Source organism: Equus asinus, chromosome 2, assembly GCF_041296235.1.
Source record: "Equus asinus isolate D_3611 breed Donkey chromosome 2, EquAss-T2T_v2, whole genome shotgun sequence".
In the NCBI taxonomy this organism is placed as follows: domain Eukaryota; kingdom Metazoa; phylum Chordata; class Mammalia; order Perissodactyla; family Equidae; genus Equus; species Equus asinus.
Window position 1 is genome coordinate 143838508 of NC_091791.1, and position 24712 is coordinate 143863219.

Genomic DNA, 24712 nt, shown 5'->3' on the forward strand with positions numbered 1-24712 from the left:
CTGAATGCAAAGGCAGAGGTCAGCCTCCTGGGGCAGAGAGCAAACCAGAGGAGTCCATTCAGGGACAAAAGCTCACCGAATGAATTGGCACGAGGAATCACTGGCACTATTTAAATTATTTTTCCTCTCTCTCTTTCTCTCTCACTTTCTTTCTCTCTCTCCCTGTAAATAAGTTCCATTAATTGAACTAATTCAATGACCCCATGATGACACGCCACTGTATATAACTGGGGATTTTACTAGACAGCTCATTCCTGTTGGATGCTTTTCATAGCCCACAACAATGAACAGTAAAAAGAAATATAGGTCACACGTGCTCAAGAAGCTCAGTGTGAGAGCTTTCATGAAGTTAGTGCTTAGATCAGCTTCCTAAAGGGGCTAGTTCCCTTTCACATCACTCCAATGTGCTGTGCTAAAAATAAATAAATAAATAAGAATGAGCCAGCATGTCACACCGGGGTTTCAGCTTTTCTCATCTGTGAAACAAGGTGATTGTATTAGTCTGGGAGTTCTCCAACCCAGCTGGTCTTCAGAGACTTAGGGAATCCCATGGATGATCCATATTCCCAGGCCTTCTCCAGACCCACTGAATAAGAATCCTCAGGAGTGAGACCCGAGAACTTTTGTATATAAAATTCAACCAGGTGACGCTGGCATGCATCCAGGCTTGAGAACAACTGTACTCAGTGATCTGCAAGACCCATTCCAGCTCCAAAATCCCATGACAATAACATAAAGTTAGAAAGGTGATTGAAAGAATTATTTTTATCACTCAATAGAGAAAATTAAGAATTAAGATATATCCAGAGTAATGATGTCTCTCTAACCTCATTCAAAACTGCTTTAACATTTCCCTTTTTTATTTTTTGCATTTTCAGACTTTCATTCTAATATTGGTAAATAGAAGTTCATTGAGTATTTTGCATTGGTGTTTCTTCCTGTATGTTATATGACAGGATCTGAGGCAATTAGTCTTATTATCAATTGCATGTATGCCAACATTAAGGGAACATCATTAAGGGAACAGCTATTTTAATAGCAGCATCCTTTTATTTCAACTCAGCATGTCGTTTTACAACTCACTACATGAGGAGAACCAGTTTCTAGTAAGTTCTTCAGCACAATTACTGTGTGATTTTAGACAAAACATTTAACCTCCAGGCCCTCAGTTCGCTCAGCTGTTAAATTACAGAATTGGCCTAAATGATTTAGAAGGTCCCTTAATAGCCTAAAATCTCATGAGTCTAAGAAATGCCACATTAAATCTACTTATCTTCCTTTGTTTTCTATTGTTTTACCTTAAAAGAGAGAGTCTGGTACCTTGTGCTAAAGGGAATATGGCAAATAAACAACTCTCTAATAGTTATTTATACTTCAAACCTAAGTAAGCATTCTCCAGTGCAATGGGGGAAGCCCAAGAGTGTGGAGAAAGTTTCTCTGAAGAGTTGGCTTCTAGGCCTGTCCAAGCATCCCTCATGTTTATTCAGTCTTATAATCAAAGGAGTGTTTTCTTATCAATCTGACTTGATTTACATTAACATGGAAATAACTTCCTTCCCCACAAACTGCTTTTCTTTCTAAATTATTTATAGTCACACTGAACAATGCCAGAGAAATCAAACCCACCAACAGAATCAAATGATAGTAATCAATGGTTACACTCATAACCCAATACTGCTACTGAGCCCAAAGAAGTCATCTGACCCTGAACTATAAATTAGATGTATTTCCTGCTTCTACAGTCGTCCTCAGTCTTTAAGACCTATAGAGTCATGTCTTTTCCATAAGAAAAGGAAATCCTTCTAATTAATACTTCACTAACTGTTTAAGTCATGGACAGAAAAATGAGTTACCTCAGTAGCAGACCATAAAGATCAAGTTCCCATGTAATAAATAATTCATCGTTATAACAAACAAAATTTATGACAAAGTTCATCAGTGATATGCAAAAATTGGTTTTGGTTAATAATTGGTTTTAATAATGATGTGACCATGTTAAGCAGATAATGTACTTGACTGTGATTATGGTTAATTTTATGCAGCCAGAGCAAAACTTCACTGTATTTGATCCCTATTTCTGTAGTGTCTAGAATAAAAGGGATCGGGTAAAACCATTTGCCCAGCTACCAGTACAGTTAGGTCACTATGCATGTGTGTACATTCGCACAGGCAAAGACATACACTTGTGCCTCTTCCCAAAGTTTTGGACATAAATAATGCCCTGGTTCTTTGCAGCTCTATCAGTCCCTCTAACTCCACCTCAAAAAGTAGAAACTTCAAATTGTTCAAAGATGATTTCATTCAAGCCCAGCCTTATGTGTGCTCAGTTGCAAAAATGCCATGATTTCAGGATATCTGGACAACTCTGCTATCCAAAAACTATACCCTACCTGTTTGCCACTGCCTAAAATGCCTTTACGAGCAGGAAAACCTGTCATTGTAGACAGAAGAGAAAAGGCATAAAAATACAAACATCCCCAGGAGATGCAGCTTATTAACTAAAAATCAGTTATAAAGAATATCAGAGTTATCCTAAAAAGCAATGTTGGGAAGGGCAAGAGAGGATAATGCAGAAAGCAGGTGGCTACAGGACACAATAATCAGAAGACACAGCTCTGCCAGCCCAGCAGACTGGGGGTGGGGAGAGGCTGCGGGGTACAAAGAGGATGAAGGAAGCCCGAGTGACGTCTACACAATTTTGCCCTAACGCTTTCCAAAAATATACAGGAGTGTTTTTGTTCACTTACTGTTGTCATTAACAATTTCTAACCCAATTCACCTCACTGTCTGAAATCATTCCTAAGGCCTCTCAAACTGAAGCATTCTGAAAGCAATTAGTTAGGCCCTTTTCACTAGTAGCTTCATCTTGTTCACAAGAGGTTGTTGAGCAATTAAGAGCAGGTATTCAAACCCTTGCTCTGCTGTAAGTCAGTCAGCTAGGCAAGTGACACTCAGCTTAATGACCTAAGACTCTTATGACCTCCTCAGTAAAATGAGGACACTAACAGTTATAACTTCAAGTCTTAGTTTGAGTTTCCCCAAAACTAGAGGCTAGGACAAGGACATAAAGGTAAGTAGTTTCTTTGGGAGGTGGTCCCTGGGAGCAGGAATGAGGAGCAGGAAGAATGAGGCAGAAAAGGAGGAAAAGCCAATTTAAGGGCCTATTACTGAGGTTGCCGCTGAAGACACCAGAAGCTTGAATCAGCTGGGACCTCCAGAGGTGTGGGCTCCGGAAGGCTGGAAGGCTGCCGCATTATCTAGAACTCCTGAACACCTCTGTTTGAGGGTTGCTGAGGGGAATCCACGAATATCAGGGAGACTCTGAGGCAGAAATCCGAAAGAATGAAGGCACCTGCTTGAGGTGGGAGGCTGTCAGGAAATGAGGCTGAGCTCACATGCTGTGGTCCACAACAGCTGCAGCTAAAATGAGAGGAAGGCTCAGGAAGGTGACATGGATTTCCAGAGACATCTGCTGTACCTCTCGAGCGTGTGTGGAGACTTAAGTTGAAAAATGCATGCAGAGTACTCACCTCTGTCATACAGTTTGAGTTGAATAAATGTTAGTTGTTATCTTTAATGTTATGACTCCTTTTTATCCTCTAAGCTTATTAGCAGTCATAATTAATAGCTATGAATTAAGTAATAATTATTAATAATAAAATAGTAAGCATCATTTGTCATCCAGTTATTTAATTATCTTTTCTGTGTTTTCTATATATCACTATGATGTCCTTCACAGTATACATTCAGGTAAGTGCTAATAAATAATTTTTAATAAACAATTGAATAATAATATTTGATTATAAGCCACAACGCCTCTCACAACAGTTAGCTCAAGAAATAATTTTGAATTGACCTGAACCAGAATGTAACCCTACCAAGAAAAGAATCCATCTTTGCATCTTGAGTTTTCTCCCTTCTCATAGCCCTAATCTTGAGCTCACCACTCTCGCAGCCTCAATAAATGTTGATGAACTTCCTTGGTTCTCTATGTTGAAACTGCCCCAAGGCAAAGCAGTTAACAAGCCAGAGAGTTCAGGCAGTTGCATGTTTTTGTGTTTCATCAAAACACCAATAACTGTAGCTATTAATACTGTGTCTAGCAGCTTGTGCCAAGCTGCCTGTGCCCAGAGTCTTTCAAAACTTCAAACCACAAAAATCATCACATAATTGATCACTTTCCAAAATGCATTCTGGATGGTTATTTTAGTTCAGTTAAAAAAATATATAGGAAGGTAATTATAACATTTGGCTTCTGGCTCATATTTCTCAAAAATAGTTTAAGATCAAAGGAAGAAGTCTTTACGCTTTTTAGGTAGATTGGCTCCCTACTGATTCAGCTGAAAGCTTATCTTATTTCTATTTATTTTATTTTTATCTTATAGAGATACCATCATTATCTACATTTTGTCAGTGAGGAAAGTGAGCCACAGAGAAATTAAACAGCTTGCTTAAGATCACATAACTTGTAGGGCAACTCCAGAACCCATGCTCTCAACCGCTATGCCCTGCTGCCTCACTGCTGGTCACTGGTGGACACTGGGAGAGATGCCCAGGGACACTCCCAGGAGCTCACTGTCTAGTGAGCGAGGCGGCAAGTAAACAGGTACTTTCGGGACAATGGGGCCATTGCTTGTTTTGACCTCACCCTAAAAGTACTACAAAAATGTCTTTTACAGTTTTGCAGATTTGTATGTATCTCTGGATGCAGAGAGGTGTCAAATTGGGGAACGGGGCAGGGGAGAGCAGGGCAAAGACACAGGAAGCCCAGTTAGGAAGTTCTAAAAATAGTCCAAGCAAGAGATGATGGGTATTAGAACTAGGGTAGAGACAGTGAAGATTGAGAGAATTTGCTGTATTTGAGAGATAATTAGGAGACAAAATTGTCACAGCTTGTTCAGTAACTGAATTTGGGTTGACGAATGTACCCCAAGTAACAAATTCACTTTGGTTAATAAAAGGAGAAAAAGGTTTCAGTGCATAGATCATAGAATCAACTGGAAGTTTAAAGAATGGGGCTTGAGATATAGGAGTTGAGATGACATAGAACATGGCCAAGGCTCACCACAGTCTGGTTAGTTCACCACTGCTGGCACTCCTACCATGAGCAATTGCAACCACTAGGCCTGGATTCATGACTCCATGCACAGTGCTAACGTGGAATTTCTAACTATCCCTATTTTGCATCATTCTCTCCAAACTCAAAGTCCTGAGCAGAAGCTTCCAATTAGCCACGTCTAAGGCGCGCACTCAATCTGCAGCTGCCAGGGGCGGAGAGAAGGAACTTCCAACTCCCTTCAAACTTCTGCAGTAGGACACGGTACTGTTTCCCTCCAAGGGCTCACACATTCAGAAACACCAGCAGGAAAGGAATTCAGATGCTAGGCAGCCAAAAAAGAGGCCAATGTCCACCACAGTGTGGCAAGGAAGGAGCCAAGGAAGATGACTCTCTGACTTGAGCAAACAGGAGGATGGCGGTGCCATTTATCGAGATAGGGAATCCAGGAAGAGAAGTAGGGCTCGGAAATAGGGGAAGAAAAAGAGTTCAGTGTTAGGAATGACTTGTTTGAGGCCTGTGGGATATCGGATTTGATGTAAGTCCTACAACTTATCATACCAGTGCCTTTCAATGGTTACCAGGAGAAAAAAAAAATCCCCATGTAATCTATAAGAGTCAGAGAAATCTGGTCTCTGATTGTTGCACCAGATTTGTCTCACATCATTCTCTGTCTTGCTTGATGTTCTCCAGCCACACCTGGCTTTCTTTAGGTTTCTCAAGCACAGCATGCCATTGTCTGCCTTAAACCCAGTTCCACACCATTTCTTCTGCGTGGAATGCTCTTTTTCCTTTCTCTTAGTCTACATTAGAAGAATGTACTCATTCTTCAGATCTCAGATCAAATTTCATTTCCTCAGGGTGTTTTCTCTAACCTCCAAACTTAATTTGCTCTCTTAACACTTTGTATTTACTTCTATAGGAATTATCAAAACTTAAAATTATACATTTGTATAATTTTTTAAATTTAAATTCATCTCACCTACTTAACAAAGATAAAGACCAAATAAAATTTGTCACTACTATAGCCTATATGCCCAACCAGGCAATTTGATATTTATTAAAGAAGGAGCTAACTAGTAGGTGAATTAATGACTGAAAGAACAAATGTATATAACGAACTAGGTTTGGAAAGTCAGCCCAAAGACACTGATTTGAGACTATCAGCACAAAGATGGTAACTCAAACCAATGGAGCAAATGAAATCACTCAAGAAAGAGGGAAAGGAAAGGGTACTTAGGATGTATTATTAATTATTAACTATTAAGCATTTCTTAATGTGATTCATGGGTCATCCTGCATGGAAATCAACTGGAGACTGGGTTGAGGAACTTATATTTTTAACATTTACTCCCAGGTAATTCTCATGCATTTGAAAATCTGAGAAACACTAACTTTAGGATTCAGCAGAGAGATACCCTTGACACAGGCCCAGAAGTTTGTATTACAGACCAAGTGTTCTAAAATCCAGAAGAAAGAAGCATGAATGTGTGCAACTAGCTAAAAGCATGTTGTTGTGCAAAGAGTACCAGAGTAGGAGTCAGAAGTCCTGGGGCCGACACCTGGTCCCATCACTTCCTAGTTTTACAACCTACATAACTACTGGTAACTACTTTGAGGGAACAGAGACTTGGGGAGGTTGGCAATAGTCTATCTGATTGATGTTTCATGAGGATTAAATATATGACAGTTAACTTTTAAAAATATTAAAATTCTTTATGTGTCTAGAAAATGCAAAGGGAATGCTGATCAACTTGGGAATTTCCTACTGGTTTCTCTCAGATACTAAAATACCAGTATGTTAAGCATTAAGTGACTTCATATTTTCTGTGTGTGTGTGTGCCCATGAGAGTGTGCATGTCTTTAACTGTAATCACTGAAAAACAGAAATAGGAAACTAAAACCGTGGGCTTTCCCCAAGACATCACTAAACATCAGAAAAGATATTAAGAAAAGGGGAAGCTTAACCTACATCTCTGGGAAATAAGATCATACTCAATCTGTCATTTCTTTTGGCCACTGTTACATGCAGCCAACAATTTCTTTTATCACAAGTTGCATGGAAATGACACCTAGATAATCATGTTGCCTGTAATAATATTATGTAAAAAGGAAGAATGGTCCAATAGCTTGAGTGCTGGCTTATGATTTGGGAGATAGCTTGTAATTGTAGCTCTGCTGACAAATTGGTGCTGTCAGGCAAATCAACATTTTGTCACCTCAGGTCTCCACCTTATGAAGTTGAATACCAATATTTCATAACTGAAATCCTACACTAGGCTGCAGTGAGTAAGCACATAAAATCTGTAAAAGAAATGCTTAATTCTAGATCCTAATTCTGCCACTTCTCAGCTTTTATTTTATCCCCTTAGATAAGTTACACTGTTTCTCATCTATAAAATAAATAAAATAATAGTACCCATCTCATAGGTTTATTGTGAGAATTATATGCCTTAATACAGTGTAGAATATTTAGAATAGTGTCTGGGACATAACAAAGCACTTAATAAATGTCACTCATTATTAAACTACCAACATTACAGAGTTCTTAAGAAAATGAACGTAAGTGTGTGTTTGTCAATACTACATTAAAATATGCCCACACAAACATTAAATTTCGTACTCCAAAATGAGGACTATCCTTTTTAAAGTAGTAATCATGGTTGAATTTTGGAAGAAGTGATGGATAAGTTGGAATCAGTGAAGATGGTTTGAGGGAGTAGGGAGAGATACATTTATTCTAAATAAAGTAATATTGCTCAAGGTATCTTTGGGACCCTTAGGGAATGCCTACAGAGTCATATCACAGTTGCTGGAATATGCTGAATGTTAGTCATTTTTATCCTCTGAGGATTTCTTTTATCTTTTGAAAGTAGCTGAGATCCAGCATGAACCAAGTTTGATGAATGAGGTAGTTGACAAGATTCCCTAACATACTTTCCTTGATGAAGAAGAAGGAGGAGGAGGAAGAGGAGAAGCAGCAGCAGCAGCAGCAGCAGCAACAGCAGCAGCATACCATAGGTTGAAATAAGCCACGGTGAAGAGTCCATTAATGCATTTTGTTCTGTCTGGTCTTGTAGTCTATGGAGGCAACTAAGCTAATACCTTTAGCATGGGGAACGGTTCTACTTGGGGTCAGGGTATCCCAGGAAACTGAGACTCATCATCAAGTCATTCTGCCTGCAAATAAGGCTCAGTCATTGGATGGAGGTGGGACAATCAGGCCTTTTTACCTGTTTTAGGGACTCATTCCTGACCTTGGACCCCAGTTCAGGTAACTAGGTCACTCACTCTTTTGATGTGAGAGCAAAATCCTCTGGGATTTGCTTTCCTCTTAACAGTTTCCATTCTGGGATGTTTAGAGCCTTCCTAAGTACCTAGCCAGGTAACCAAGGCCCTATCAGCAAAAAGCCTTCCTAGAAAAAACTTCCCACGCATCTCAGGCCCCAGTCCTCTTTGCCTCTGGCTGTTTTCTCCCTGCCCAACTGATACCCAGAATTAGACTCCCATATGCCTTAGTAGTTATCTGTAGTCTGAGGTATACTCTCCAGGTGGCAGATTTTCTTCTGCAGCTTTGGATTTTCTCTTCTTACTTGTTCCCGAGCTTTATGCCAGAGCATGAATCACCCCAATGGATATATCTATTCCAGGTCCTAGCACCTCCCATTCTAACCTAATCAATAGCAATTGATTAGGCTACACTTTGTTGTATCTTACACCAGAGTACAGAGTTACCTTATTTAATACCATATAGAAAGTTCTCAATTGATTCATAATTTCAATAGAATATATCTTTCTGTTTGAACTTGTAGGAAGAATATGAACAATGGCATTAGCAGAAACAAATAAATAAAAACTTATTTATCTGAGATTTTGACATAACACCTTTTCTTGAGTCTCTGGAATTTGGAAAATAGTACTGCAGGCTTTGAACCAATACTCCTAGTACAATCTGGAAATCACCATCTTTCATTGTCAGTTAATATTTCCCTTGAAAAATGTGTTACACTTTTAGCTTCCCTACAAAGACAATTGTTCCAGGTATCATATGGTTTGGGACCTATTAATAATTATAAATAAACAAAATCTTTGAACACTACAACATTCTCATTGTTCCTGTTAATAGCTGGCCTTTGTGATTTCTTGTGAATTTCTTCCCTACCTTCTGTAAAAGGCTTTCCTTCCTCAAAAACTACTGCTATTGGCACTTCCTCACCCCTAATAAAGGCTTTTAATGTGACAAGTGTCACCATTCCAGATTTTCTAAACTTTCTGAAAATGTGATACTATCTCTTAGCCCAAACTATTATCACTCACTTTGTGTTAACAGAGATCAATATTTACTACAGCAGCTAACACAAAACTGCCTGACCTCGAAAGCACAACTTATTCATATGCTTAAAAACACGAGCCATGCCCTTACATGACAAGCCTTGCCCACACCTGCAATGGGATGTCATGGAAAGAGCATCAGACTTTGGATTCTGTCATATGTAAATGAGATTCCATCAATACTCTTAGTAACTGTATGACCTTAGACCTGCTTTTGCCCTTTTGAGACTCAGTCATCTCATTTGTAAAGTGGGGCTAAAACTACCTTCTTCCCAAGATTATAACGAAGATTAAATATGTATTTAAAATTTTGAGAAATGAACCTGATAGGAAGGCATTAAATATGTGTTGGTTTCTGTCCCTTTCTCATAGTTCCATCTCACACCAGAGTATACTTTAAGATCTTTGGCTCCACGTGGAACTAATCTCCTTATACACACCACCATTACCTGTCCCCCAACTCAACTGATTTAGAAACATGCATGTTCTTTGAGTCCCAGTCCTGTCTCCTAGAATTCTCCCCTTGGGCCTTTGGGTTTATGTCTAGCAAGAAGTAGAGACTCCAGCTGTTTCTGCTGCCTGTAGGGGCTCTTGGCCACTTCATTCCTCACAGGTCTCCTTTCTAGATCATAGTCTGTTTAAAAAAAACAAAACAATCACTTTATATTATAGGCAATTCTAGAGTATTTAGAAGCAAACAATACTAATCCAAAAGTTTATTGCTATGCACTGCATCTTAATGGAACATTTTACAAATGGGTTGCCTCCTACTGTTACCGGTACTGCTATACTTGCTTTGAAGAAAGACGTTTCAATTTCAGGAATATATCTATTGCTTCCCTATGTTTTAATGCGGAGATGTTACCAAAACCTTTTCATAAATGTAATAACCTGCTGCTCTGGAGAACTAGGAAATTATCCTCTATTTGTTTTTAAGTTAAGAAAATTATCCCATGTTTCCTTAGACTGATTCTATCTGTTCCAATTTGAAAAGAAGAGATGAAATGATGCTATGCAGACAGGTGAAATATTTGTTACACAGTGTTGAGCAGCATTCTTCAACTGTGCCCATATGATCAGTTGCATCAGAAGCACCTTGGGAGCATGTTAAAAAGGCAGAACTCATTGCTCCTGACCTGGACTCTCGGCAGGTGAGGCCCAGAGGCACTGTAAAGTTTGGGAAGCACCTCTTGACAGATTTGGGCCAGAAAGGCCCCAAAACTTAGCTGAAATATTTAGTCTTCTTCAACATTCAGCCTGGAATTTAAGTAATTTGACTAAGTTTTTGGAGATGTATAGGTTGCATCATCATGGAAAGAATATCTAGACTTCTCATAGATGCCATTAACTGAGCCAAAGTGGGGAAAAGTCACACTTTTACTCTCAATGATGTTTTTCCCTATTGTACTACATTAAAAAAATATATAAACAAAAAGTCTTTTTGATTGAAAGAAAGAAAACTACAGTTCATTTGAATTCTAACAGTCATTCGCCTTACATGGAATTAGCCCAACACCTTAGGGAAGAGGCTAGCATTTATTTGTCTGGTCAACAAATATTGGGCATTTACTCTATGTCATCCACTGGCCCAGGCTAACATTATAATAGCAACGGAAAGAAAAATTCACTCATTGATTTTACAATCTAGTCTAGTAGCAGAGATCTAAATAAATAATCATGATACAAATATCATATAATTAATGTAAATTTACAGCTATGAAAGGTGCTATGAATTGACCTAGAATTCATGAGTTTCTAACTCTCTTAAGCTGGATAAATCATTGACGCAATAATTCCACATCCTGGAATTTCTACATGCTCTCTCATTTGCTCAAAGATAGATGATAGGCTGCATTGTTTGTGAGTTTGTAAGAAACTTAACTGTTCAATGATAAGGGACTGAGTCAGTAAATTATACAATAGCTATATAGCATAAATCTTCCTGTCATTAAAAAGAATGCAGTAGATAATAACATGAAAATATCTTTCAGACATATATTATATGAAAAAAATCAAGGTGTAGAGCAACATGAATACGTGACAGTATACCATTTGTGTTAAATGAAAAACAAAAGAGGTACACGTATATTTATGTATATAGAGTGTCTGAAATGAATTATCTTTCTCTGAAGAATGGGAGGAGCTGTCTATTTTACTTTTCACTTCGGAATTTTCAGGATTTTGTTTTGTTATGTTTTTATTTGTGTGTGCGTGTGTGGTGGTGGTTTTATTTACAAGGGCTGAATGGGATGAATTTACACATAATTCATCAATAACACAATACATATCTGTGGGCTCCATTATAGGACTACAAAATCAAAATATTCAGTGACAGGATCCTAACAATTTGTAAGTTTACAACACCACCACGGGAACAAGAAGAAGTACTGCGAAAGTTCCCCAGCTGATTCTTAACCAGTCAGAGCGGGAACCACTGGTCTAACATTATAAAGCATTAATCTTAGGCAAACTTTTTACATTCAATTTCATATCCTAACTCGGAGGCAAAATATTCCCACAAAGTTTTATAACCATTTAGAAAACAAAATGCACACCATGATATTAGTAATTATGCTAATTATAGATGCCACAGTGTCTTTCATAATCTACAGACATCCTGGGAATGGCATTTCAAAACAAAACAAGGTTTCTGTTCTTCTGCCAGAAAATTTTGCTTCCAATGGACTTTAGACTCTAATTCCAGGTAAAGTGTACTCAGACTTTAAATACATCATCCTTCAAGCTGCTGTTGTGCAGTATTTATTGGGCTCTACAAGTCTTGATTTATAGGATAAAGCAAGGCTTTGAAGTAGAAAAACTGAGAATGAGCTATCTCATAACTAAAACCTCAATGCCTTTCATATTGTTACAATTTTCTCATGAAAATCCTTTACTTGGAATAAACCTTGTGGCTAACGCTGCTCTCTATTTTTAATCATGTTTTTCCATCTTAAGACGTGAATAAAGCAACCTTTGAAGTGAGTAAGCACATGGCTGCTCTAAATAACCAAAATAACCATCCATTTAATTCTGGATCCACCTCTTACTGGCTATATGACATCGAGTAAGTTACGTAAGTTTTCAGCATCTCAGTTTCCTCACCTGTAAAATGGCCTAATAATGAAATCAAATTCATAGTGGTGGCAGAAGAAGAAAAGAACAGATAAACTGCCTAGAAAGCACCTAGTATATAGTAATGTTCAATAATAAGCTTTTATCTCTAACCATACTTCTGAACTCTCAGGAGATAAAGTTATAGTCTTAGCAATTAGAGGCCACAGTTTGGATTTGGATTTGACTTTGAAGCTTGTGTGTTTTATTTAGTATCCTGCTTCCCTTGATTCAGGCATTCATCCATCACATATTAACTCAGTGCCGTCTCTGGATAAAGCACTGGTCAGGGTACAGTGCAAATGAAAGAATGAAAAAGACAAGACCTCTCACCTCTTGATTACAGTTTAGAAAAGAAAATAAGAAATGCACATAAACTGTCATTATACAAGGTGGAAGCCAGTGCTGTAAGAGGCAGGTAAATGGGAATTCAGAAGAGACATAGGTTAATTCCAGTTAACAGGTGGTGCAGGACTGGAGATGGGGGATCAGAGAGTCACCATCATGGTGTGGGGTTCAGGCCAGCTACACAAAATGTGCCACTCAGCAGGGTCTAGCAACAAGGGAAGAATATGACCTCATGGAGTTTCTGACTACACATACTCCAAGATGTCTTTCCCACTGGCATGCCGTTCAAGGTGAAGGTTTTCAGAAACATTATCACCAAAAATGCGTGTATGTAAACATTGCAGTATTTAAAATCACACTTTAGCAGAATCCTGAAGGCAAAAGTTGAAATAAATAATTCAAATTTATGATCTTATAATTTCATAAACCTTTGTCAGGGGAATAGCATCTCACAGAGTTTAAAGGAAGAGCTCTGTGGTCCAATATTGCCAGGTTAGTAGTGGAGAAAAGACAGCACTGCTCCCTAATGGTGAGTGGGTAGTCATGGAGAGAAAAATCTGTTGGCATCTGCCCAAAGCCCAGTAAGCAGATGGCCCTGGGCACAAAATCCACCATGACGATTGGCACCTCATTGGGATGCTCTGAGCAGGGAAGGGGCCTGAAAAATGTCCTTCTTTGGCTGCCCTTCCTCCTGAGGCATATTGGTGGCACAGGAGGGAGACAACTGCCTGACTGCTGCCAAGGGGAGAAGAGATGGCCTTTAAAATCTAGGCTACTGCAGCCTCCTGGGTAGTCAATCTGGTGCCTTTCAAGCAACCAGAGAGCATCTTAAAGATCTGTGTCTGATTTCCTCTAGGATAGATGATATCCAACAGATTCCATTCAGAGGATAGCAAGGCTCACAAGACAACGAGCCAAGGTCCAAGATGGTGGAGGGGTCTGAGTCCTCTATAGCCAGCCCTGGTTTGTCAAGTTTATGGCACAAGATTGATTCACCTATTTTAGGATTCTTAAGTTTGTGATACGTGTATAACCAAGAATATTTATGTTTTCTAAGGATAAGTGCCACTGGACGACCAGGGTTGTTAGCTGTTTGAAGGGTCACTATCAGTAACAATCTACTTTGCAGAGCTTTGCTAATTTTTTAAAAGTTGATGAAGATTCATTTTTTCCTGAAACTTATAGTCTTGTCATGTTTATAATACTGCCTGACATTTCAGATACCTTAACCAATTTGCATTGAAAAATTCATCTATTAAATCACAACAGGTGCACCTACACACACACACACACACACACACACACACTGAGTAGTCTTAACATGCCTTTGGTTAGACTTCTGTGAATCCACAGCAAATAAAATACAATGTCAAACTGCTGTCCTATATCCCAAGAAACTATCAACTGAGTTTTAGCAATAAAGATATCTAACTATTAAAAGTTACTCTGAAATAAGATGGATATTATTCCAAGATGAATTACATTCACATAAAATTTGACTACTTTGCACTTTCAAATCAGTTTTAAATATAGTTGAGAACTCTCCGTTGAAAAAATTAACAAGAACAAAAAAATCGTAGCCAATGCACCGAAGATCCCCCTGACTTAGATTCCTCTTTAAATAAAATACATAGGCTGTGCTGTTTCATATAGACAGAATTTTAAGCAGAGAACCCTAATTGTTATTTCAATTATCTTAGGGCCTGAAACAGTTTAACAATGAAAGTATCTATCTGATTATTCAATAATTTACCCATTTCAATCAGAAAATGGCCAGTTTAGAGTAGTGTCTGATCACAATTTTAGTCAAGACAAAGAAGCTATAATCAGCTACTGGCTGCAGAAATTATTATACTATTTCATAATAGCAAGTAACACTTGATCACATACATATATACCTTTATGAAATAGTATGTAAATATTTTAATTAAAGATGAAAATGCTATAATTGAGGAAAAACATTAACAACGTATAATTCATTAAAATTGAGATAATATCAAACTGTCTCAAAGATATAAAGCGATAAGCATGCAAATAAAATAAATGGTAAGAGAGTGAGGTAAGTGCAGATGAAGTTTGGGTGAGAGATAAAAAGTCAACAAATGTTTCATTTATATGCAGTTACTTTTCAAAAGTGTATGATCCAAAATTGTTCCCCCAGGAGATCAAGCAAAATTGTCAGCTAAGGTACTCTTCTCATTTCCATAATAGGCAAGAGACTTCTACTTCATTCTTTAGGAGGAAACTTTTCCATTCTACCCCCTTACTGACTCCTCCTCAAAGAGCAGCTGGTGAGCACTTAGGCATGGTCTAGGATTTGGTCTCTATTTCATTCCCTCAGCTGCATCAATAGATAATGAGGGAGGCTGTGGTCCTCCATGGGACTGGTTAGAGTTGGCTATGTAGACCCAGCTCTTCCTACTGGCTGGCCCCAAAGTGTAGATTTGATGGAAAAAGGAGTGGTAAGTGCAGGAGTGCATCTTTCCTAATTCTCTAACTGTGCCTTTCTCCCCATCCCTGTAAATCTAATAGAATAAAGAAGTAGACCCCATGCTACTCTTTGATTTCATTCATCCTTTCTTTGATAACTGATGGCACAAAGTTGGTTTATATGAAATGGAGTTTATGCCTAATCCTAGCATAGAAATCGTGATCCCCAGAGTGTAGGGTTCATTTTAGTAGGAACTATTTGAAAACACTGACTTTAAATTATCAAGCCCAACTTGTTGGTGGAGCTGATTAAACTAAAATCCTTCTCAAAATAAACATGCAAATTCCTTGAAAGTAAATTCTTTCCCCCAAGAGAAAACACAGAACATGCTCTAAAGAAGCATTGTTAAAACACAATTAACTCATAATGTAGAATTTAAACATGAGTACCTCCAGCCAGGATCTTCTCTTCCAATTCTGCCATTTGCTTCTTATAGGCTTTTAAAGCTGCTTCTTTGAAAGAGGGACGGATTCTCTTTGGCTTTGTGATTTCCACTGGCTGTTCAGGGATGTTTTGGTTTTCATCTTCTTTTACTTCCATTTCAGGTGGTATCTCATTTAAGAGTTCCAATCCCCCTTCACTAGCCACATCATCTGCCTGTCCATCATAACCCTCATCTTGTGGGGTTTCATAAGGTGTTTCATATGAAGGGTGATCGTATTCCTGCATTTGTTCATCTGTTTCAGTAATACTAGTCCTGTTTTCTAGCTTAGCAAGGACTTGTTCCATCACCTCAACATAATCTGTTTCGTTATCAGCCACTGGTTCACTATAATCCTCCTCATCCTCTGCTTTGTAGTAATAAGGCTCTGTGTAGACATCAGAGTCAAGGGTGGTACTTGATTCATTTGCAGTTGATTGGGATAATGTCCGAAATCTCCCCATTAAGGAAGAGCCACTGTCCTCATATCCACTGAGACTCTGTGTGCTTTTGTTCCATACTACTTCCAAGGCTGATTTAGCCCTCTGTAGTGTAGATCCAAATTTTGGGAAGCTGAAAGCCTTATCAGAAAGGTCAATGCTTAATCGACTATGCCAGGATTTGGGTGGGGCATCCTCTGAATCATCACTTTGAAATTCACTTTGACTTCTATATATCATAGACAATTGGTTTTGATTTTGGTACAGCTCATTAGAATTAGCTTCCTGGTAAGAATCATATTGGCCGGCCCATTGGCCTTGTGGTTCATTATCCAACCCAGGGCATGGAGATGAGTTGTCATCTTGGGTTAAATCATAGCTCTCAGAGTCATCCTGAAGGTCACTGTGGTACTTTGCCAAGTCTTCTAGGTCTTTATTATAAACATCTAGTTGTTGATCAGATAGACTGTTTGTGTCATAATCAAAAGCTTCCTGGGTGGATGAATCTAAACCTACGTCAGTTCCTTGCTCTACTTGATTCCATTCCTTCCATGGAGAAAGATCCTCACGTAAAGAGAGCTGAGAATCACTGTAATGACTTTGGTCTCCAGATGCACATACCATGCCACTACTCATTCCGCTATCCACAGTTTCTGTGTTAGCAGTTTTACTCTGCCCTTGGACAACTTGAACAACCCCATTCAAATGTTGATCCTGAGGACTGTCATACAAGGTAGGTGTGCCCTCTTGTTTCCTCTGCCAAAGTTCCCGGTCTGAAGATGACAGGAGGGAGCTTCCATTAGTCCTGGTGAAAAACTGGCTTTCTGAAAAATCTTCCGAGTAAGATTGACACAATTTGGAAAAATCTGATTCAGAACGACTAAGTTTAGAAGTGAAAAAATCACTCTGTGAATGCCAGAGGGGCATTGCATCTGCATAATGGGTTGTGGTTTGTCGTTCCAAGTTATCCGATTCTGGCAATTGTGAAGAAATTTTATCATAATCTGATTTATTTAAAATTCTGCTGCTACTAGCAGTTTTATTCTTGGCTCTAGTATTGTGTGATTTTGAACTTGATTTGGAAGTACTTCCCCTTGTTGGAAACTCTGACTTGGAAAGCACAGCATAACTGTTTCTATTGAGATCAGATTCCAGCTCTCCATCACTGTCATCGGGTGATTGCCAATTGTTCTTGATTTTGGGCTCTGGAGTAGTGAGCTTTATATCCATGCTCTCATATGTTTGGGAGGATGGTATCCCTCTCTCTCTCCTTTCTCTGATGTCATGAGTAAGAATATCTGTTGAGACACCAATACCTGTTCCTTTGAGTTTATATGATTTTTTTAAAATGGAATCCCTTTGCTGTGGGGTTTCAAAGTACACAAGTATGGGTCGAGGCTTTGCATTTGGGCAATCCCTTTGGTGTCCTATCCTCTGAGCAAATTCAATTTTAATACTATTTGGTGCATCTGAAAAACCCATTTTATCTATTAGAATTTGGTACACCACACTTTCAATGTATTCAAATCTTTCTTCAGGCACATTTAAAAATCTCAGGCTGGCCTTGCTACCCATATGACCTAAGTGTTTAATATAATCATGGATGTCTCTGGTTTCCCTCCGAGACTGGACAAACCCTGTACGTAGCTGTTCAATTTCACTTTGTACAACTTCTACACTGCTGGAGATCTCATCGATGGAATGCTTGAGAGCATTGACATGCCCTCGTAGTTCAGAAAGTTCTGTTTCGATCTGACTTATTCCCTGAAGCTCCTTAAAGATCATTTCCATGACATCATGTGTTTGGCTAATACAACCAGAGGAACTGAATCCTGGCTCCAGGGCATTTGTCTTTGGGTTTCGGGCAGTTCGGTCCAAAGATTTGCTTCTTATTCCCCAGGTTTTCTTCATTGTGCTCAATTCTGAATCTGAAGAGACACACTCTTGACTCTTTTTCCATTTCCTCAGTTTGCGTAAAGCTCCTAGTTTTAAGCTATGTAGAGTGCGTTCCCCATCAGAGCTGCCCTCAGAGGGTGCCAGGCTGCTTGAACTCTTTCTATTGCGTCTAACTGGCATCGTGTGTGTTAATTGTGCCTGGTTTTCTGTACTACTCCTTAGTTCATTGAGTGATTCTGAGTAGGAACTCTCAATTGAAGATAACTCTTGAGGCAGATCCTCATTATCATTGTTGCTCACATTAATTTTTTTTTGCAGTCCATTGGCAATAGCCACTCGATAACTGAATGTTGGTGAGAGGGAAAATTCTTTGTTAGCCTCGTCGTCTTCAGTGGATAAGTTGCGAGCAGATGAACACTTTGCAATCTTCTTTACAGTGCTTTTCAAGGTATTAGAAAGTTTGGGGGTTTTGGTCTGGCCAGCAGTAGAAACGTCTTGATCCCTTTTCTGCTGACGATTCTCTTTTTTTTTTGGTTGTATTTCCCAATTTCTTTGTAAACATCCCTTTGCAAAGCTTATGTATGTAAGGTAAAATCAGGTTCTTGAAAAGATTAGCCACCATGGACAGCAATTAGTGCAAGCTTTTCTGCCCTGAAGAAGTAAACAAGGTATCAGGATGGAAATCTGTAAATCCAAGGCAAGCATCACTGTTCAGATGTTCTGTGAATCATTGAAAATAGCAGAAAGGGCAGGCATGGCTCTGCCACGGTGTCAATGTCCTATGAAAATCGGAAGCAAAGCTCCATTGATGAAAGACATTCTTTCTTGGAGAAGGGGTTTCATGAATCTCTCTCATTTCCACATAGCTTCATGTAGTGTCTAAAAGAAAGGAACGTTAAAATGAAAATCAGAATTCAATTCCAGATTGAGCCCATTTCTAACATTTTCCAAAAGTTTTCAAGATGTACAATGTGAAAAATTGCAGAGGGTGCAGGGGCATATCTGAATTTTGACACACATTTTCAAAACAACTAAAAAGCAAATCAGAACCAATAACTATATTTAAATGATTTTTTTTCCTAAATCACTTATGGGTGGATACAATTGAAATAGTAACAAAAGGTAATAATGATTATTTGGAACAGGTTTTGTAAGTTGACATGCAAATTTAAAAAGCTATAGCAACTGTATTGTATGATCATTTCCACTTTATTTCCTTTCCTAAACTTGCATTTATTTACACAAACATTAGCATTTAAATTTAAATGTATTCTCCCCACCCTAGACATTTAAAATTCATCAAATTAATATTATCCATGTATGTAAGACCTTTTCTTCAAGTAATCATTTACTTTTCAAACTATTCAATGATTGGAAATTTCTTAAATAATGATTGAAGTAATCCACCTAAGAAATATTTCATATGATGAAGTAAACATCAAGAGAAAATACCTCTTATATAGCCATCAGGTTTGTCAATAGATTATCATGAGTTGAAAAAAACAGGAGGTTACATCAAATTAGGCATTGTAACAACAATAAAAATAGGAAAATATTAAAAATGTAGATAATATCCAAGCTTTCAGAGGATGTGACTTGAGAGAGCAGAGTCATCCTAATCAACTGGTACAGGCTTGTGGCAGATGGCAGGAAACCCATCCTCAGTGTTAGGACCATGACTGGAGATAGCGTACCAAATCACAAAAAGAAATTGTGCCACAAATAAAATATGCCTACAGATAATCAAGAATTGGTCAGATATAATTCATCCTATGATTTGGTGTTTTATAATGCACATAACCACACAAGTAAATAATCTTTATGATAGCTAGTTTCTTGAATTATGTGAAGAAGAGAAGGAGGAGGAGGAGAAAGTTTACATTAATCTTGCTGGTTCGCTCGCATGATGCCTTGAATGTGGTAGGTATTCAAATAAAATTTTGCTGAATTGAACTTCCTATTTATTGTTGAAATATATCACAGAATAATGGTTAACAGCTCAAAGACTTTGCTGATGTTGGACTACATATTTGGGTAGATATATAATCCATTTAATTGTCTGAAGAATACATCATAAACTGCATATTGTTTTAGGAGCTGACTGATATTTTCAGCTTCCTCCATTTGGAAATCTGCCATCTTTACTTCACTCAGGCTCTGCAGGGCCTTGGGGAATACATGCTGTGGTCACAAGCCAAGCTTCATAAGAGACAGGACAATGTATATGAGAAAGTGAAACAAAAAGACGGAGGAGAGAAAGACACTGACTAAAGAAATCCACATCTTCTGGGTTTCATAAGCTGTCAGAGCCTAATTCCTCTCATCTGAAACAATTTGGTATTCATTCACAATTATAAGCCAATACCTGTTTTCTACTATAAAAAACATCAAGAAATTGACTCCTGAATTAAATTCAAAAAATATTTATTGTACCCTTGCATGACTTCGCCTTGTAGAGAAAAGACTTTGGAAAGTTTGGTAGCAGTGGGAAGACAAATTGTTTTAAAACCACGTTTGGTAGAATAAACTGTTCTATTAATCACTCAATCCAGGATCCTGGGTCTCCCAAACCTAGAAACAAATGCTTACTTTCCGTTTAAATGAAAGCAATAATTTTGCCAATGCCTCTGATGTTTTCATGAAATTTTGTCTAGACATCCTGACCTGCATTACTAGTTCAGAACTATTTTTCTAGGCAATAATTTTGGAAAAATTTTAAGCAGGAATATTTATCCTGAAAAAACACAAACCCAAGGGCATGTGTCCACTGTTGCAATAATGAACTCAAGGGCTCAATATTCCAGCTACATAGAATGATTTGTTATTCACTAAGGCTCTATGCTCTTTCACACCTCAGTAACTTTTCTGTTCTCTCTACCTAGAATATCACTCATGTCAAGCCCTCCCTGTCTGTAAAACTTGTGTTTAAATTCCAAAATCATTTGTCCTGTAAAGACTTCACCCACCACCCAAACTGAGCTTTTCTGTCTCTTTACCATACTCTCCCACAACCCAGTTCATAGGCAATTAGAATTCTTCTGTATTTTAATCTCATTTCTGTCTCCACCCACTGAACTATGTCCTCTTTAAGGGTAAAAGTAGGGGCTGGCTTGGTGGCGCAGCAGTTAAGTGCACACATTCTGCTTTGGTGGCCCGGGGTTCGCCAGTTCAGATCCCAGGTGTGTCCCACATATAAAGCAGAGGAAGATGGGCAAGATGTTCAGGGCCAGTCTTCCTCAGCAAAAGAGGAGGATTGGCAGCAGATGTTAACTCAGGGCTAATCTTCCTCAAAAAACAAAAAAAACTTAAGGGTAAAACAATGACTTATTCAATTTTAAACATCCTGAACCCAGGACACATAATAAGCACTCAATAAATGTTGACTGAAGAATGGGTCCGAAGGATGCAAAGTTTTAGTTATGCAAGATCAATAAATCCTAGAGATCTGCTGCACAGCGTAGTGCTTATAGTTAATAATATTGTTATATACATAAATTTTTTGCTAAAAGGGTAGATCTTATTTTAAATTTTCATATTACAAAATAATAACAAAGAAAGAAGAAAAGGCAGGAGGAAACTTTTAGAAATGATGGATCCGTTCATGGCATAGATTGTGGTGAAGGTTTCACAGATGTATACTTATCTCCAAACTCATCAAAAAAAAAAAAAAGAATTGGCTCATATTTCAGCCACTTACTAAATATCTTCACCTGGTTGGCCCAAATTAAACTCCATCCACACCCTAATTGTTTTCTTAGATTATTAATCTCAATTTATATCATGATAATTATATACATTTTTTGTTAGTGCCCTCAAGGCGGTTCCAATTCCTAGTGACCCTGTGTACAGCAGAGAAGAACCCTGCCCAATCTTTTTGTGTCATCCTCTCTTCTTCCTGCACTATACCAGAAAATGTTCCAGTGTTATTCATAGAGTTTTCAGGACCAATTTTTTCTAAAGTAGGTGGCCACGTTCTTCCTCCTAGTCTGTCTTAGTCTGGAAGCTCCACTGAAACCTCTCCACCATGGGTGACCCTGCTGGTATTTAAAGTATCAGTGACATAGCTTTCAGCATCACAGCAACACGTAGCTGCCACAGTATGACAACCAACAGATGGGTGGTGTGGTTCCCTGACTGGGAAATGAACCCGGGCCATGGTGCTCCCCAAATTTTAACCACTACCACTAGGGCAGGCTAATCATCCACTTACCTAGGACATATACCCAGGAGTCATTCTAGATTCCATATGATCCATCCCATAACCACACTCGATGTAAGAATGTCACCTCCTCCCACTAGCAATGCCTTAGTTCTGAACTCTACAATTTCTCATCTGGATTATCACAATTGTATCCTATATGGCCTTGCTAACTCTAAACTGGCCCTTTTTCCAAATCTTCCTCTCTAAAATTAATATATTTTAAAAGATATAAATCCTCCTGCTTAAAACGCTGCCAGTTTTAGCAGCCTCATATCCTATCACTCCCATAAGCACATCTGCCCCAGCTACATTGAGGTAGTAGCAGTTCCCTGATCACTATAATGTTGCCTAACCAATGCGCCATTTTCCATGCTGTTTCTTCTGCCTCCATTCCTTTACCCTTTCCTCTACCCCTACATGTCCTTCTCATGAATATCTCTAGAATACCTATACAGCTTAGATCCAGCAGGGACCAGCATCAGCTTGTTTGACCTCCTCAGAGTTGGCATTTCCTCCTCTGTGCTCACATAACACCTTGACTGCATGTTTGTTATGGTAACTCTCAGAATATAATAATTATTTATGTGAAATATTTTATCTACATCTTGATCTCTCAAATATGTCTGTGAACTCTTGAAGAGCAGAGACTGTGTTCTATTTAATTTAAAATATTCATAATGCTTGATATGTGGTAGACTCACGATGATGGTTGGACAAATGGATAAATACATAAACAAGTGAATGAATGGACAAATAATAAACCCATGAACTAACAGATAAACAATAAAGATTCCAAGAATCCTGAACTGGCTGAACTGGGCCTTAAGCAATCCAGAGGAAGAGAAGCAGTGTGAGCAGAAGGAAAGTATCATAAACATTCATGTCACGTGCAAAGATGGAGAAGCATACACCTTGGAGAAAGATGGGGACTACAGGGAGATGAGTTTGGGTGGGGAAAATAGTAACAATGTGGGAAGTTTTGAAATTTAGGCTGAGAAGTTCCATCTAATGAGGAGGCACTAATGGTCATTGGTTTTCAGCAAGACCACTTGATCCAGGTTACCTGCATTAGAATCCAGCTCTGAGATATATTAGCTGCATGATATTGAGAAAGTTACTTAATTTCTACACTCCCCTCACTTGTACATTTATTAAATTGGGATAGAAGTAGCATCTCCTCAAAGATAATCGTAAGGTTTAAATGAGTTAACACATGTAAAGTTCCTATAATACAGCAAAGCTCAGTAATATCAGTCATCATTAGCACTGTGAAGGGTAGTGAAAAGTATTTACAGAAGATTAATCATGCAGTATCTGTTGTGGAATTAAGGTGAATAGAAGGAGGAGGCACCTTGGAATCCTGCTAGGTTGGAGGACGAGATGAAGAACAAAGAAGCAATTGGAAAAGAAATGGAAGATGCCTTACATCTATATGGTCCAGTGACAATTTTCCAATATTGAAATCTCACCTTCCCATTACTGGGATCCTTTCTTCTGTGTGTGTGTGCGTTACCATCATAAAACCACAGCTGCTTTAACAGCAGCGTTAGCGAGTCTCAAATATCAGCTGTGGAACTTCCTTCAGACAAGCAACCAGGATAGAGAAGGAAGATGACATTTAATAAGCACCTGTTATGTTCCAGAAAATTAAGCAGCCCCAATTAATCCTCACAGATACTCTCCGAAGAAGGCATTATTATGCCCATTTTACAGATGAGGAAATAAGAGGTTCAAAGAGATTAAGATATATGGCCAAAATTACACAGCTGGTGAATTGCACCATGTTTCTCTCCCTTCCAATAGCTTCATCCAGCACTTTAGGAAAGATAAATAAAGCAAAATGTACCTTGGCCCCTAGTCCTAGAGTCTACGAAGCTCTCAGCTGCATGTAAAGTGAATATTACAGGGGGAATTGACACATGTTCTAACGCCCACCCAATAGAAGCCCAAATATTTACTCTCCTCTCTGAAGTTCAATTTTTTAAATGGAAATAGCCAAGATGAGGACACAATCAGTATTGGGGAGAGGTAGGCCAGGTGGAGTGGGAAGTTGAGGAAACGAGGGGGAGAACAGGACAACATCACATGATTCTCAACTACTTGAATTCAAAATCTCACACTCAACTTCCAGTTGCGTTACCTTTAACTACACAGCCACACATTGTTTCTCGTAAGAAAGTTTAGGGGTAAGATTTAAGGGTTTGGAAAGGAGATCTTTGAGAGAGATTAAAATACTAGACTATGTTGCCATGGGAAACCTTACTGATAATACTTATTACTTACCATGTGCCAAGAACTGTGTATGTAATTTTCTAAAATTTACTTCATTTCTTTCCCATAGTAATTGTGTGAAATTATTATCATTTGCCAGAGAAGGAAGCTAAGGTCTAGAGTTTTTAGGAAATTTGACTTAGAT

At 38.5% G+C, this 24712-nt stretch overlaps 1 protein-coding gene across 1 annotated transcript in view; it reads right to left on the reverse strand.

Annotated features, from left to right (window-relative positions):
• UNC13C (unc-13 homolog C) overlaps positions 1–24712 on the reverse strand; it is a 565722-nt gene that overhangs the window by 508674 nt on the left and 32336 nt on the right. The window contains 2 exon segments of the mRNA XM_070501335.1: positions 15728–18626; positions 18628–18974. Of these exon segments, the coding sequence (XP_070357436.1) occupies positions 15728–18626; positions 18628–18717 (2989 nt within the window). The 5' untranslated portion in view covers positions 18718–18974.